Source organism: Carassius gibelio, chromosome A10 (genome assembly GCF_023724105.1).
Source record: "Carassius gibelio isolate Cgi1373 ecotype wild population from Czech Republic chromosome A10, carGib1.2-hapl.c, whole genome shotgun sequence".
Taxonomy (NCBI): Eukaryota; Metazoa; Chordata; class Actinopteri; order Cypriniformes; family Cyprinidae; genus Carassius; species Carassius gibelio.
In genome coordinates, this window is record NC_068380.1 from 3,849,848 (window position 1) to 3,867,474 (window position 17,627).

Here is a 17,627-nt window from a genome sequence, read left to right on the forward strand (position 1 = left end):
CAATGTTGCTTACCTTTTGTCACAGCCTTCATGTCCATCTTTGCATGCCTTAAAATGCTCCCAAGATAATCAGCTCACTGGAAAATAACATATTTAAAGCAACAGCTCACCCAAAAAAGAAATCTTCCTGAAAAAGTACTCCCCCTCATGCCATCCAAAATTTCGATGAGCTTGTTTCTTCATCAGATTTGGAGAATTGTAGCATTACATCACTTTTTCATCAATGGATGCTCTGCAGTGAATGGGTGCCGTCAGAATGAGAGTCCAAACAGCTGATAAAAACATCACAATAATCCACAGCACTCCAGTCCATCAGTTAATGTCATGTGAAGCCAAAAGCATATTTGTTTAGAGTTTTTTTGGACTGTTTTTGGTGTTTGATCTTTAGCCGGAAGCAAAGGTTTGAAGTTAAAAACGTCTCAATGATGGATTTATTTTATTACAAACATGCAGCTTTTGTCTTCTCCAGATGTTAACTGATGGACTGGAGTGGTGTGGATTATTGTGATGTTTTTATCAGCTCTCATTCTGACGGCACCCATTCACTGCAGAGCATCCATTGCTGAGCAAGTGCCAAGAGTCAAATCAGATCCTGCTGAATAAACAGGACTGATGCCAAATTATGAAACACACTCCATTAGTTATCCATAAATCCTTCAGGATTTTTTGACTATAAATTAATAAACCAGAGGAAGATGATTAGACTCTGGTACTCACAAGCTCATCCAGCTAAACTAAACTGCTCTGTAAACTGTTTTAAGCCTTGTATCCTCAGTAGAACAGTGTGTGTTGATTCTGTCTGACAGGTGGTGTGTTTCTCTGCTCTCTATAATCAGCCAAGAAGAATCCTCCTTTATTCAGTGTGAGAAAGAAAAGATTCAGCGGAAGACAAGAGACCCAATTACTATGTAATGGACTCTGGGTGGTCTTTCAGGTGACGTATGGAAGTCATTCCCTCGGACGGAGGATAACACTTCAAAGAAATCCCAGACACAGAGCTCATAATTGCATCTGATAGAATCACATATGAAATGATTAGAATATAATGAAAAATGGCTGGATATTATAATTAATCAGATTGATTTGTCTTCACAAAATAATGTGGTGCTACTAAGGTAAAGTTAAAATCTGATGGTATAGCTTGATTACAATATTCATATGTGCTGCTATACGTCAAAGATTATGACATTAACATCTTATGGTATCAAACCCCCCAAAAACATCAATATTTACCATGCTTCTGTATAATAACAAGTATCAGTATGGTACTCATGTAATATCATGAATGATACCAATACACAATGTAGTATTTCATGATACTGTAAAGAAAACCATGGTATTATTATGATAAATGCCAAAATAACATGGTTATGGCATCATACTTTTCTGTTGCCATATGATTTAAGACTTGACTTTGAGGTTGTGTGTAATCTCTCTGAATAATCGGAGACGGTTTAGCCTCACTAAACCCTGAGGATACGTGACGAATCATATCTTCTCAGTCAAGTGGTGGGTAATCACTTATGTTGATTCCAGAGCTCAGCTGAGCTTGATTTATGACGGATCTGCAGCAATAAAACTCCACGGATGCGTTCGTGTTTCCTGTGTGACATCCAGGACATCAGCGACAGCACGACTGAGCCCGAAGACCTTCACTGTCTGCTGTGGGACGGGGAGAGAACTGGCTCCAGTGAGCTGTCTATGTAGGGAGCATTTTAAGGGAAGAATCCTAGGTTGAATCTCGACATAAAGTCTCAAAAAATAATAAATCTGCTGATGAGGACATAGCCTTTATGACAAAGTAATTAGGGCTTAAATGATTAAATTACCATGCAATAATATATTTTTCATTTTAAGTACATAAACACATAAAATACTATATATATATATATATGATAGGTAAAAATTGATAGCCTGAATGCACTTTAAGTCGCTTTGGATAAAAGCGTCTGCTAAATGCATAAATCTAATTTTAATTTTAATTTAATTTAATTTAATGTAAAATCCATAATAATATACTATATATTGTGTATAAAATATATAAAAACTATTATCATACCATATTTCATTATCATTTTCAACACACACACACTAACCTATTTATTAATATACAAACAACCACACAATTATAATAATGATAATAATTACAATATTGAAAAGTAGAGAAGAAATACCTCAATAAATAAATATGGATCATCTAAAATATGAATTATATAAATTTCACTCTTATTTATCATGTAACATGCTAGAGTGTAGCTCTATTGGAATCAACCTAACCTTAGCCAAGCTCCGCCCCCTCCAAGCTTTACAGAATATCTCATGAGGATGAATATTTTATGCATATTTAACATACATGAGTTCACATTTGGATCTGCATCTTGTGATGATGCAATACAAGCTGCTCAGCAACCACGAGTGTTAAATAAGTTACAGATGTCCTGCATTGGTTGAAAGCTGCCACATGCTCCTCTAAAACATCATCATCTATGGGAGCTTTGAAAAGAAGCATGATGAATAATGCATGGACAATACGGCTAACTGTAGTTTCAGATTACCTGCTTTAAATCTGTGATGCACAGGGCAACAGAGACGCATAATCAGGCCTAGGTCATGGAGATAGAAACATACTCCTTCTGATCGGCGTGTCTTATCATCTGCCATGCCAAGGTCATGATAATGTGTGCATTTAATTGCTGATACACTTGATTATGTGCAAAATATTGAGGGGGTAAATTGAAGTGCGCTGCTTTGCATTTTAAAAGGTTCCTCCTGCTGTTCACGAGCCCATTAAAGTTTGTCATATCGATTCGAGAGGGTTTATAGTTTCGTGCAGAAACATTTTCACTCTCCCCCGAGAACTGAAAGATTAAACCAGCGCAAACAAATTACTTTCTTTGAGTGATCCTTAAAAGTTTTTAAAGGAATATATCAGGTTCAATACATGCTAAACTATCTCCAATTCCTCCGGTTGTAAAACTAATAAAAACAAACGTAAAATGAATACATAAATTCCATAAATTATACACGATCTTCGATATATATATTGTTCATATATTAAAAAATAAAATAGAAAAAATAATTTATATTAAAAACTTCACAAAGTAGGGATTACAATAACTTTATAAATTATTATATATGATTAATATGTTTTTAACATTATTTAAATATTAAGGTATATATATTTTTTAATAAATCTTTTAGTTTGTAAAAGCTTCATTTACAGATATCATTTACAGTGCAAGGGGTTTTATTTGTTGAAAAACCAGCAACTCCAGTAACTTTTGCATGATGTAAATCAAAAGAACACCAGAATGTGAAAATCCACTGCAAAAATTATGATTTATACACTTTGCAGTGTAAAAACCCACATATGTGCAGGTGCTTTAACACAAATAGGCCCATAAACTTAGAAAGTGCATTAATGTAAAGCATTTTTCCCGTTTTTACAAGCTGAGAGACGAGTAAAGATATTTTGTGTGGGGACTGAAAACATGTCACCAATGCATTGCACAAGAGTTGAACTTGTTTTGATTGTGGAACATTCCCATTTTGTGTTTTCGAAGCATTCAAAATCTGTCAACACACATGATTTGATATTTGCCTGGACGATTGCACACTGACAGCTGACACAGTCGGTCATCATGATGCTGTTTACATCCACATCATCCACCTGAATCACAACGAATGCATCTGAATGCTCCAAGTGTTGCATAATACAATATTGATTCTGTGCTTCTGCTTCTTTTCCCATGTTATACGTCTGTATAACACACAACACAAAAAGATCTGCCTTTGGGAATAATCTGAATAATAAACACTACAATAGTGTGTAAAGAAAATAATCTATAAAATGAGTTTTGTGATCATCATCAGACTGACGGGTGACACGAAGAGTGATAGATGGATAGATGGATGGATAGATGGATGGATGGATGGATGGATGATAGATGGATAGATGGATGGATAGACGGATAGATGGATGGATGGATGGATGGAGAGATAGATGGATAGATGGATGGATGGATGGTTGATAGATTAATAGACGGATAGATGGATGGATGGATGGATGATAGATGGATAGACGGATAGATGGATGGATGGATGGACGGATGGATGATAGATGGATAGATGGAAGATAGATGGATGGATGTATGGATAGACGGATAGATAGATGATAGATAGATAGATAGATAGATAGATAGATAGATAGATAGATAGATAGATAGATAGATAGATAGATAGATAGATGGATAGACAGACAGACAGACAGATAGACAGATAGATAAATGGATAGATGGATGGGCAGACAGACAGACAGAGAGGTGGGTAGATAGATAGATAGATAGATGGACGGACGGACAGATGTACAGAGAGAGAGAGGATAGAGAGGTGTGTGCTGCAGTGACCAACGTGTTCTGTGTCTGTCTGTGTTTCTCATCATGTATTCTGCAGGTGAAGCTGCTCTTCATCAGGTCTCTGCTTCTCGTGTTCTCCTGAGTCTGCGTGATTCAGTCAGAGCATTCAGCCATCTGCTCTGTGGAGAACAGCAGAACACACACACACACACACACACACACACACACACACACACACACACACACACTCGCACACACACACACGCACACTCGCACACACACACACGGACACACACACACACACACACACACGCACGCACACACACACACACACACACACACACTCGCGCACACACACACACACACACACACACTCGCGCACACACACACACACGCACACACACACACACACACACTCTCGCACACACGCACGCATGCACGCACGCACACACACACACACACACACTCGTGCACACACACACACACGCACACACACACACACACACACGCACACACACACACTCGCGCACACACACACACACACACACTCAGGAAAGGTGACCCTCAGCTCATAGCTGAAATATGGCATTTGAGAATGATTAGTGTCACAGAAGTACACAAACAGCTCAGCTCATGCTGTCTGCAACTAACAAGACAAAGCTGACACTGCGTTATTGCTTTTGCTGATGAATTATTAATAATCCTTTGTGCAGAGCAGGATATTCATAATATTCTTCTTCTTCTTCGGATGGTAAAAGTTCTTCTCCTAATGATTCTCAAATCAATATAAAAATGGGTTTTCAGAGCATGATAAAGAAATTGGATTACTGTGATGTTTTTATCAGCTGTTTAGACTCTCATTCTGACGGCACCCATTCACTGCAGAGCATCCACTGATCAGACACTGATGCAATGCTACATTTCTCCAAACCTGATGAAGAAACAAACTCACCTCGGATGACTTGAGAGTGAGGAAATGATCAGCTAATGTTTGGTTGAACTATTCCTTTAAATGTCTATGAAATCAAAATGCACTTTCTTTATCCAGTTTTGACCTAACGTTTTAAAATGGAATGTAAATATGTAAATAAATGAGTAGCGAAAACATCTTTCATGTTATTAAGAGACAAAAAAGACCAGAGACACAAGTAGTCCACAATAAACAACTGTCGTAGGATGTATTTTCTGTTGCAAGTGGCAAACCATTGAGAAAAAGCACGGGCAAAGAGTGATAAATATGGTACGTACAGCCTTTTCTGCAAAATCTGAAGTCTTCTGCATGAACGCATGTATTCACAACAACATCGCACTCGCCCACTCACACATTGATTTTGATTTAGTTATACAATGATCGCTTCTTTAACTCCGTTAAACGTAACACTGAGCACTAAATCATAAAAAAATCGAAAGGAGAATGAGACGTTACAAAGTTTCATTTCAAAAGAATATTTACAACCAATGAATGTCATTATACACACCTTAGAAACCGTACAATTGTGCCACATCCCTGGACAATAACTGTTTTATGTACAAAAAGGGCAAAAACTTCGGGACGTGTCACTCCTCTCCAGCAGGACGGTTTCCCATAATGCACCGTGAATGTTAATGTCCCTAGACTCGACAAGGCATTTCAGTTCTTCGGTTTAACTGGATTAGTCCGATTCGAGATGAAAGAGCGTCATATGAAATATTCTTTTTGGTTATCACTGATAATGCTCTGTGAGTTTGGATCCGTGTTAAAGGGAGTCTCGGGACTGTCTTCTGTTTTTCCCGCTTTGGGCTCTTGGGTCTGAAACGTTTCTTTCCGCCGGTAAAGGAACCGTGCCATCACCGCCAGCACGGCCAGACTCACGAATATCACGACGGCAATGACTCCTGAAAAACAGCGACACGCCAAAGAGTGAGGAGACTCTGGATCTACACGCTATGACTAACATTTCAAAATCTTTGGAAAGTGGAACATGCAGAATGCAAATAGTTGGCGAACTTTAAAAAAAAGAAAAAAAAAAAAAAAAAAGATTATGTATTATAATAAAAAATGCATCAACTAAAATGTATTCACTCATGTTCATATCTCTAGTTATTATTATAATTCAATACTGATTGTAAGCACTGTAAAAGATGGGGGGGGGGGGGTAATTAAAATAAATAATATTGACAATAAATACAAATTATATTATTTATTTAATCACTGTATTAATATTAATACAAATATGCACACGTTAATAAAAATGCATTATGAATTAAAAATGTGATATTAAAAATGTAATAATAATTTGTGATGAAAACAGTTCATGATGATAATCCAACATTCAATGTAAGTACTGAAAAAAAAGAAGGCGGAAATTAAATATAAATAAATATTTTTAGATTATATTTTATAAAATTAAAAAATATATTTATATTATTTATTTTTCATCTAAATGAATATTAATAACAATGCTAATGTATGTAAATATATTATAAATTAATATAATACAACAATTAATACAAACTTACATTTATAGATATTCTTTTATAATTTGTAATGAAAACTGAGGGAATTAAATATGGTTTAAGGTGATAATTCAATTAAAATCTGTTCTAGTCATTGAAAAATATTTTTATAATATAAATTATTAATATAAATTTTAATGTCAAAATATGAAATGTTTTTTAAATATTGAATATTGATATGAATGTGTAAAGTCAAAAATATTATAAATTAATATAAATTTAGTTGTTATAAAAATACAAATAAATCTTTATGAAAACTCAACTTTGGATAAATACTCAAGAAAATAAATCTAATCTTTAAGCTAATGAGGTTTAATTGAATGGTATAAAGCATTTAAGAGGAATCACTTAAATAGCTCCTTTTTGTGGCTTTTAGTGCCACAAAACGAGTTAAACTTCAGCTCTTGGACGCTCAGAGGCATTTCTAAAAGGTGAATTCAGACCTCACGCCAATTTCATGCCACAATCAATCGTGATTTAGATGCCATTAGCACCTTTTTCTTTTGAGCTGTAAAATACAGGCTATCAATAAAGAGCAAGAGATGGAAAAAGCCCTTGTGACTGGTGCTCTGTTGGTCTCCACGCCATCAGACGTGTTGTGAATGCTTCTTCAACTCAATTCTACTCGCTGTCAGAGCTAAACGCCTCTAAAATGTTTCTCTCCAGTCCTTTGTGGCCGGTTAAGCATGGCACATTTAATTATAAAGGGTAAAAGAAATGTCTAATTGAAGCGCCAAAATAAATCTCAACTCAATTTAATGCCACATTACGGTGGCTGTGAAAAGGACAGAGTGTATTCGGGATTGTAGCAGAAACCCCTTAATCAGCAAATCATTTCTTTAAATGTTTGATTAGTTTTAGGGCCTTTGTTAATTTCATTCTATTTACCGATAGCTTTGGAGAAGTCTTTGTGTTCGGTCAATGTGAGCACGGCTGTTAATCAGTCATTATTGAGCTTTTCTGATTAGTTTTATAGAGTCTTTCAAAAGCACACGGAGATTGAAGCTCACTTTGCATAACAAATTATCAAGTGCAAGTTTTAACTCACAAAATGTAAATTTTCTCCAAGACTTTCTATCTTCCTGGTGACCACAAATGGAGATTTTAGCATAGTGCTGACTGCTTTTCTTTCCATGCAATGACTGTAAACAGGTCTGTACACTTTTATAGAAAATGCTATATACAACCATATATTATATAATCATTATATAAATCAATTTGGTGTAAATTTCACAAATAATGACAAATGTATGCAAGTAACACATTGAATTAAACATGAAGTATGTGAAGTAGAAAAACTAAAATAGTGTTTTCTTGTACTCCAGTAATTTATGTTGTTTATACAGCTTTAAAAAAAGAAGATTATGCGATAGAAGAATATACAATATATAAGTAACTTACAATACATAGTGGATATCATTTTATCTTTAATTTGGGTATTTTAAACATTGTTTTACAGAAAAATACTGTAAAGTTTTTGGTGAAAAAGAACAAGTCATATTATAATTTGCAGTAAAATGTGCAGAATCACTTTATAATTTATATACATTAAGGTTTTACATTGCATCTTTTGTTCTCTTTTTGCATTATTTTTGTGTTTTATGGGTATGTTTGCATTTGAACGTTTTTAAATAAATAAATAAATAAATAAATAAATATATATATATATATATAATATTTTTCATTTTCTGAGTTCCATTTTCTAAAACTTAAAATTCCAAACTAAAATAATTTTTTTTTTTTACTTCAAATTTCACAGATTTTTTTTCCAAATGTTTTTTTTCATTCTGCATTTTTGGAGTCTAACAGCCTTAGTGAATGGAAAAAAGTGGTAACATTTTCTTTTGTCTTCCACAAAGTACATAAAGTCAGAATGCCTTGGAATGAGTAAATGAGGATTTGGGCGAATTGTTCATTTAAGGGATTCCTGGAGCAAGACCAAGTAAATATGAGCCAAAAGCAGAGAAATAACAATGCCTGAAATGAGAAAAGATGAGGAATGGAGTATATGTTTCATTCTCTAAAACACCATTTACCTCCGATCAAAGCCGAGTCGCTGTTGATAGCATTGACTATGGGCTCACCCGTATTTACTGAACCCACATGATCTACAGACGAGAAGAGAGACAGACAGACAGATCATCAGCTTATCACTCGCAGGTCGTGGCTCATTGAATACGCCGCTCGATGAGGGAGCACAAACACAGAGGCAATCGAGAAATCATTATGCAAATTAAGGTCTTTCTTTCGCAGATTAATACAGTGATCAGCCTTTACCATCATTATTGCTCTAATTAAATTAGCAGTGCGGATGTATTCAGTGAGCCGGCGACGAAAGTTTGCTGAAATTCAACTTTCAGCGGGAATCTGACAGAGAAGAAAAGTTTGGAAACAAAGTCTGAAGAAGATACAGACAACCATCCAGCCATCCATCCACCCACTCATCCACCCCTCCACTCACCCTTCCATCCACCCACTCATCCACCTCTACACCCACCCTTCCATCCATCCATCCAAATACCCACCCACCCTTCCATCCATCCATCCATCCACCCAAATACCAACCCACCCATCCATCCATTAACCCAAAAACCCACCCACCCACCCATCCATCATTTCACCAAAATACCCACCCACCCATCCATCCATTCACCCAAATACCCATTCACCCAAATACCCACCCATCCATCCAACCACCCAACCACCCACTCATCCACCCCTCCACCCACCCACCCATCGACCCATCCATCCACCCACTCATCCACCTCTACACCACCCTTCCATCCATCCATCCATCCATCCACCCAAATACCCACCCACCCTTCCATCCATCCATCCATCCACCCAAATACCCACCCACCCATCCATCCATTCACCCAAATACCCACCCACCCATCCATCCATCCACCCATCCATTCACCCAAATACCCACCCACCCACCCATCCATCCACCCATCCATTCACCCAAATACCCATTCAACCAAATACCCACCAACCCATCCACCCACCCATCCATCCACCCTTCCATCCATCCATCCACCCAAATACTCACCCACCCATCCCTCCATTCACCCAAATACCCACCCACCCATCCATCCACCCACCCTTCCATCTATCCATCCATCCATCCATCCATCCATCCACCCAAATACCCACCCATCCATCCACCCTTCCATCCATCCATCCACCCAAATACTCACCCACCCATCCCTCCTTTCACCCAAATACCCACCCACCCATCCATCCACCCACCCTTCCATCTATCCATCCATCCATCCACCCAAATACCCACCCATCCATCCATCCATCCACCCATCCATTCACCCAAATACCCATTCACCCAAATACCCACCCACCCATCCACACACCTATCCATCCAACCAACCACCCACCCACCCACCCACCCAAATAAACTGAAAATTGACTGAAAAATATAAGGACTAGTTTTTCCTAAATATAGAAATGTATTATTTATTACTATTTAATATGATATATTCTCCTATATTTTTGTTTTGTTAGTGTCATGCTGGTTTGAAAGTAGCTGAAAGACAAAACTGGAGAGTAGATGATTGTATGTTAATGGTAAATTTAATGTTTTATTGATTGTTTAATTAAACTTTCATAATTATTACAGCACTCAATTATTTTGCTGTTACAACAAAACAGCAGTACTAAACGAACCAATTAAAATTGAGAAAAAATTCTTAAAATAGAGCAAAAAATCTTAATTAGTTTTTGTCTTGTTTTCAAGTACAAATATCCAAACATTCTTGAAGATACATTTAATTGAGTAGCAAAATGACTTTTGTTGTTGTTGTTGCTTAAAACAAGAAAATATCTGCCAATGGGGTCAGAAAAATACTTTTTATTCAGATGGAAAACATTTATTATTTATTTTTTATCTGTCTTGCCCCATTGGTAGATATTTATATTAATAAAAAATAAAAAAACACCTCACTTAATTTTGCTACTTTTTTTTTTTTTTACAAATTATGACAACTTAATACCTTTTGCTTCTCAAGCAAATGTATCTAGATATTCGCAATGAAAAACAAGACAAAAGTCCTATGTAAGAATTTATTTTGTATTTTTTTGCAATGACAATCTAAAACATGATATTTCATATTCACTATCATTTAGGAGTGTCCACATATACATATGTGCAAAGTTATGAATTTCAGTCTGATAAATTGGGTTTGCGTTAAACTATAGGTCGATATTTACTCTAAATTCACTAAAACAGAACTAGTTAAACCATTGGCAAAGCCTCTTGGTATATTTAGGTTCTGAACAAAGGATTATCAGACCATTTTGATCTTAAAAAGGCCAAATATCAGACAATTAATTGGTTTGACCAATAAACCAAAAGAGTGCCATCCACTTTTTCAACATTGGTTTTGGAAGTATTTTTACATTCATTTTCCCCATAGAGATTTTTTTTTAAATATTTGTTAACGAGTTACAAGCCTTGAACCAAACCAACCAGCTATGAGGAGAATCACAGCATCACAAACTTTGATTTGGATCAAAAGAAGTGGAATTTGTTAAAAAGACAAAGATATAAGACTTTAAAGCAGGAAAGAACTACAATACTGTGAAGCATTGCAAATGACTTAAATTAAACTTGATTTAAAGTTGTTAATTAATCATATAGAAACAATTTATTTTATGTTTATTGAAATATATGCATGCATATCATATTTTTATATATATATATATATATATATATATATATATATATATATATATATATATATATATATATATATATATATATATATATATATGCATGCATATATTGCAATAAAAAATATATATGCATGCATATATAGCAATAAACACATACATACATACATACATATATGTATTTATTTAAACACACACAAATATTGCCCAGATATTTCTATAGTTGAGTGTAGGAAGTGCTTCAAGGGAGTGGGTGTCGCTAAAAAGTTATTTTGGAGTGATTTGCTTGTTTCAATTCTCTGATTGGTGGAGATTTCTCTGCAGAATCATGGTAATGTAGTTTTTCACCTGGAATTTTGCTGTTGAACAATTTGTATTTACAAAATAGGTTGAAATAATGCAGATTGACGGCATCAATTAATCTATGGAGAAAATGAATGGGATTCTGACTGCCTGTAGTTAACCTGTTGAAGGAAGTGGGCGTCAGTGTTGATGATGTCACCTGTGAGAGAATGCGTGGTCTCAGCGGCGTAGGGGTTGGTGGGAATAGACGAGCCACAGCTGGATTCGGTCAGAGGTCCAGTGACTATCACAGGATTGGTGTCTGGATACAACAGAGCCGCCTTCAGTGGAGAGATGGAGTTAAACTGGACCACAGACAAACAGCCAGTGAAGCCCAGGGCGTTCAGACGGGCAATCTCTGGATCCACTTCACCTGATTCTGCAAACAAGAAGAGATGCATTTGAGTATTCAGTGGAGATCTCAATAATATCTCCTCCAAAATTTCAATGAGGAAAGTGAGATGTTTCTCCTAGGGTTTCAGAAGAGATCTCAATATTTTCAACTGGGCTCGAATGCACCAGAATACCAAAGTCAGCAATCAAAAGTCAATCAATTGAATGGAGATCTAATGATTTTTCCTGCTTCTCAGATTTTTCTCCTAAGAAAAAGACTCACAAATCAAAAGTCAGAGATCTCGTTATGAAACATTTCTCATCAAATTCTCCCGAGACCAAATGATCTGAGCTCCTTCAGAGAATTCAGGAGCAACATCTGAAACGAGCTTTAACGACATAAAATGAGAACTCCATGAAGCTCAGTTAATATTCGTCACAGCCTCTGTAACGAGATGAGAGTCTCACTTCAAACATACACGGACTGAACACAAAACCATGTGGTCCAGCTTTTGTACCAAACATCTCGAGCGAAAACCGTACGCTCCATTCCACTCCTGAGCAACGGCAGTGAACTGAACACATGGAGCTGATGAAGGAGCTTTTATTCAGACACTGAGCCACTGGAGGATTGACGGTCCATGGGAAGAACTGTCACAGTGTAATCAACAAATAACAAGTGCATGAAACCTTTCTATTCAACATCAAGATTTTAGGTCTGCTCTGTACTTTACATATTATATTATCAGCATTGCAGTTTGAGTGAAAAGTTCACCCTGTAAAGAAACTGTGTGGGATTTGAAATGCAAACTTTAAGCCTCTAAATTATCAAAACTTTGCAGTTAAACCAAGCTTCTGTCGTCTGATTGATAGTTCAGAGTTTATCCAGCCAAAGCTCTTTTAGTGTAACTGTAGTCAAATCTTTCCAGATTTTGATCAAGTAAAGGTCAGAATAACTTCAGTAATGAACTCTTTCTGGACTGAAGCAGCTCAGCTTTACTTGATTCTCCATCAATCATGTTTGAGAGTCTCAAATCTGATCCTCAGGATCTTTTGAGGAGCGTTTGTTTCCAGAAGCTTTACTTTCACTGAGGAATGATCTTCACAAGCCTCCAGAACATCTCACATCTTCTGAGGAGCCTTTAATTCTTCATCTCTCAGTCACTGTGTTATATGTGAGGATCATTTCCATCTCATCTTATTACTGGAGATATAGAGCACAGACATTATCTGTTATACTGTTATAAAGATCTCACTGATTTACATTACAAGCATTAGAATTTCATCTCTTTTATCCATATAAATACCAGCATATGCACCAAACTGCAAATTTTTGCTCCGTTTGAGACTAAATAATAGGGAGCTGTTCTGTTCTCAATATTCTCACTAAATCAGACTATATAAGCCATAAACGCTTAATGGATCAAATATGATAGTTAACAAAAAAGCATATGCAAAGTTTTTCAAGGATTTTTTTCTAAACCTTTTTCTTCTTGTATTATTTCATATGTCAAGTTTTACAAGGTTAAATAGAAAAATGACCATGCACCGTCTCTATTTTGACATGCACCTAATGATCTTGTTCTTCTGCATGCCGTCATTTCAACTCAGAACTGGTCTAATATTAATCTTCAGGAGCTCGATGCAGGTTTCACATTTGATTTAGTATTCATTACAAGTCGATCTCTGGCCGTGATCGATAGTGTTTGCTGGAAATGACACACAGCACGCTTTCAGTGACACACTATCTGAAGAGTCACAGCCAAAGTGTTTCATGTCACATGTTCATATGGATGCACACACACACACACACACACACACACACACACAAACCTATATAATTATTTTTTATACACACACACACACACACACACACACACAATTATATAATAAAAATGTCACAATGCAAAAAAAATACATAAACAAACCTCCTAATAAAAACCTTTTTTTAATGCATGCAGTTTAAAACTCATCCTTAACAAAAGCTTTTATTAAAATCAGAAAAAAATAAAGGCAGTATAATAAATACTACAACGCTAGTTGCATATTGTGCTTAATTTTAATAAAAAGAGTCACAATGCAAAACCAAACAAACAAAAATCATCCTAATAATAGACTTTGTTAATACGAAATGTCTTTATGAGATTCAGCCTGCAAGCTTTGTATTTTCACTTCTGCTTTATTATTTATTAACTCAATGTTTTATTCATCTCCTTGGGTTTTATGACTGGAAAGCTGCTGCAGATCCTATTTATAGACACTAAAAATTAAACTGACCCATTTGCCGTTCCCCAAGACGACAATAATAACATGTAAAAGTCAATATTAGTCTTATCTGAAGTAAATAGGACAAAGTGTACTCTGTTCACTCAGATTGAAGAGCTCCTGATGCTTCTGCATCCTCCAGACATTTCAGCATCCGTGATGCTTAGAAAACCTCTAAAATGAATATAATAACAGCCTCTTAACTGACCATCTGCTTGTGGCTGAGGTCACAACTCGACTGTGATTCAGAGACACTTTCTCCTTAATACAAAAACACTCTGGAGATGTTCAGAATAGATTACAACTGCTTGTCAAATAGCACATATGTAAGACTTGGGTTTTGCACATTTATTGTGAAAACATTTAGCTTAAACCTGAAATTTTTTTTTTTTATAAATAAATAATTTTGAAAAAATACACACACACACACACTTGTGTATATAAATATATATAAATAAATAATGAGAATTTAGTGGCAAATTATGCTTAATGGTCATTGTCAAAAAAATCATAATGCAAGATAATTGCATAAACAAACAAACCTTCTAAAGGCTTTTTTAATGCATGCAGTTTTATGGTTAATTGTCATGAAAAAAGTTGCAATGCAAAACCAAACAAACAAACAAACCTTATAATAATATCATTATTTTAATGCATGCAGTTCAAAACTCATCCTGAATAAAGCTTAAACTAAATTTTGTTTCAAAAATCATTGCCACATGAACATTCAGTTGAAATCATTTTGAATTGTTGTTGATGTTTTAAAATCAAGTTTAATATTTAATCCGTGGAATGCTTTGACTCACCGCTCACTTTTCCCAAGACAATCGATTTGATGGCGTTAAATTCAGTGTCTGATGTTAGATTGAAGTATTCCTGAGCATGCTGATCGACCTACAAAAGACACAACAAGGCACAGTCAAAACTTTAGGAAGGAGGACAGAAAACGCTTGTAAGCAGCATGTTTGGTCACAGCAAGGCCAAGTTCATCTGCAAGCGTTTTAATTAAAACTTATAACTGGTTTGGTCAATGATAGAGCGGCGCTCCACCAAGACCAGCCCATTGACCGTTATTGACCAGCGAGTGATTGATATTTCACCTGGACACTCAAAATCAAAGTCTCCATGTGATCAAAAACCTCATTTCAAATTCATGAATATATGCATAGCTTGCCAAGGATGTTCTGTTTTATCTTTTGATGCATTTTAAAGGAATATTCTGGAAAATTATCAACTTAATTATCAACGTTATTGCTACAGAAGTTTAATGCAAGCCACTACAAGTGAACAGGGTAAAGTATTAACTCATAGATATCAGCAGACTTTCCCCTGTTGATTAACCACAGTCAAATTTTGTTACAAATTTTCTGAAATGTTAAATATGCAATTAAAATCAAATTCAAAATTCTTGTTTCATTTAGTTGACATATTAAAGTGAAAGATTTTACAGAAGGGATTTTGAATTTCTAATTTTATCAGTCTAATCAGAAAATACTTTAAACGGCCTGAAAGAAACACATTTAACCATGTTTTAGGATTAAAATGTTTTATACAGTAAATCGGTGTGAATGATATATGGCCAAACCTCTTTATAAAAACCTTCAGAATATATAAATAAGAATCAAACTGTTAATGGTATAAATACAACTGAAGTGGAGAAACAAACTCAGAGAAAACAGCACTTGACCCTTGTGCATTGTTCAAATTCACCACCCTTTCGTTATGTTCGGGAGGAAAACATCCACTCAATTAAACTGCTGTAAAAATGTGTCAGATTCATATTTCTTCTCAATTTTTTTCCTGATCAAAACTACCAAATGTTTTTAAAAATCCAAGATTTTAACTCTTTAATTGCCAAGTTCCTAAATGATGTCACTGATTTGGGGGAAAAACACACAAAATGACTTATTTTCAATATAAAAGTAATTGTGGCTGGATTTTTTTTTACTTTTTAAAAAGTAAAAAATGACAAATGTTACCTCTTCCCAACAGAGAAAACCACCAACAATCAAGAATCTCACACACAAACACTATAATTTGTTGTTATACTCCATATAACTCCAAGTCAGAAACTAAGCCTTTTTTGCACAGGCCTATCTGAAGGGTTAATGGTCCCACCTAGTGATCAACTGTAAAATTAATAAATTTTACCTCTTCCCAACTGGGAAAACCGCCAACAATCAAGAATGCATGATTACATAGTGTCACAGCTTTGCAATCAAAAAATGTCGTTATAATGGAAGTCAATGGGGCAAAAACAGCCACCAACAACAAATTAGGGAGAAAAAAGTAAAATCTAAGGCTTCACAAAAACTAATAATGCATCAAAGCCAATCTTGTTACTAATCTTTGACATGCCCAAGACTGTGATAAAAGGTAAGCAAAAATCCAGTCACAATCACGTTTTATATTGAAAATAAGTCATTTTGTGTGTTTCCCCCCCCAAATCAGTGACATAATTTATGAACTTGGTAATTAAAGAGTTAAAATCTTGGATTTTGGATTTTTGTTTTGATCAGGACTGAAGTTGATTAATAGATTTATGCAAAAAAAAAAAAAAAAAATTATTTACAGCAGTTTAATTTAGTGGATTTTTTCATCCACGAAGATACCGAAAGGTTAGTGAATTTGCCCAGAGTGTACCGTTGAGTTTTTGAAAAATTTCAAAGCATTTTTCCAAAATATGGGTCAAAATAAGATTTGTCACCAATAATCATTCCATTAGCTCAAACACAGAGAAAGTTGTAGCCAAAATAAGACTCAACTTTACCCTCTAGTGGACGAAAACGTCCCCAACAACGCATAAGGGTTAATAAATATGTATTATAAATTAAACAAAAGCAGAGAAGTGAAATAAATAAAGTTTAATGTGCATTTTGGATGTTTTTTCCCCATCAGACTCAAGCAGTGTTATTATAGTTAACTAAAACTAAAACCATAAAAAAGAAAAAGAAAAAAAACATTAAGTTACTTGAAAGAAAATATATATATATTTCAGCAAGTTGACAAAGCAACATTTTTCTCTTCTTTCACCTGAAACACTAAAATAAAAATTACTGTACTTATTTAAAAACAACTAAAATGAATAAAAATTACAAAAACAACAAAATTGCTATTATTTTATTATATAAAATTACCATGAAAGCAGAA

General features: G+C 35.2%; 1 protein-coding gene across 2 annotated transcripts in view; it reads right to left on the reverse strand.

Annotated features, from left to right (window-relative positions):
- Window positions 1–5,507: 5,507 nt before the first annotated feature.
- Window positions 5,508–17,627, reverse strand: part of LOC128020865 (contactin-associated protein-like 4) — a 96,108-nt gene continuing 83,988 nt past the window's right edge. The window contains exons 21-24 of one of the 2 annotated variants that reach the window (XM_052607625.1): window positions 15,284–15,371; window positions 12,040–12,258; window positions 8,888–8,959; window positions 5,508–6,230 (exon numbers count right to left, since the gene is read on the reverse strand). In XM_052607625.1, the coding sequence (XP_052463585.1) occupies window positions 6,034–6,230; window positions 8,888–8,959; window positions 12,040–12,258; window positions 15,284–15,371 (576 nt within the window). In that variant the 3' untranslated portion in view covers window positions 5,508–6,033. The remainder of the gene's footprint in view (window positions 6,231–8,887; window positions 8,960–12,039; window positions 12,259–15,283; window positions 15,372–17,627) is intronic. The other variant, XM_052607626.1, reaches the window with a different exon arrangement.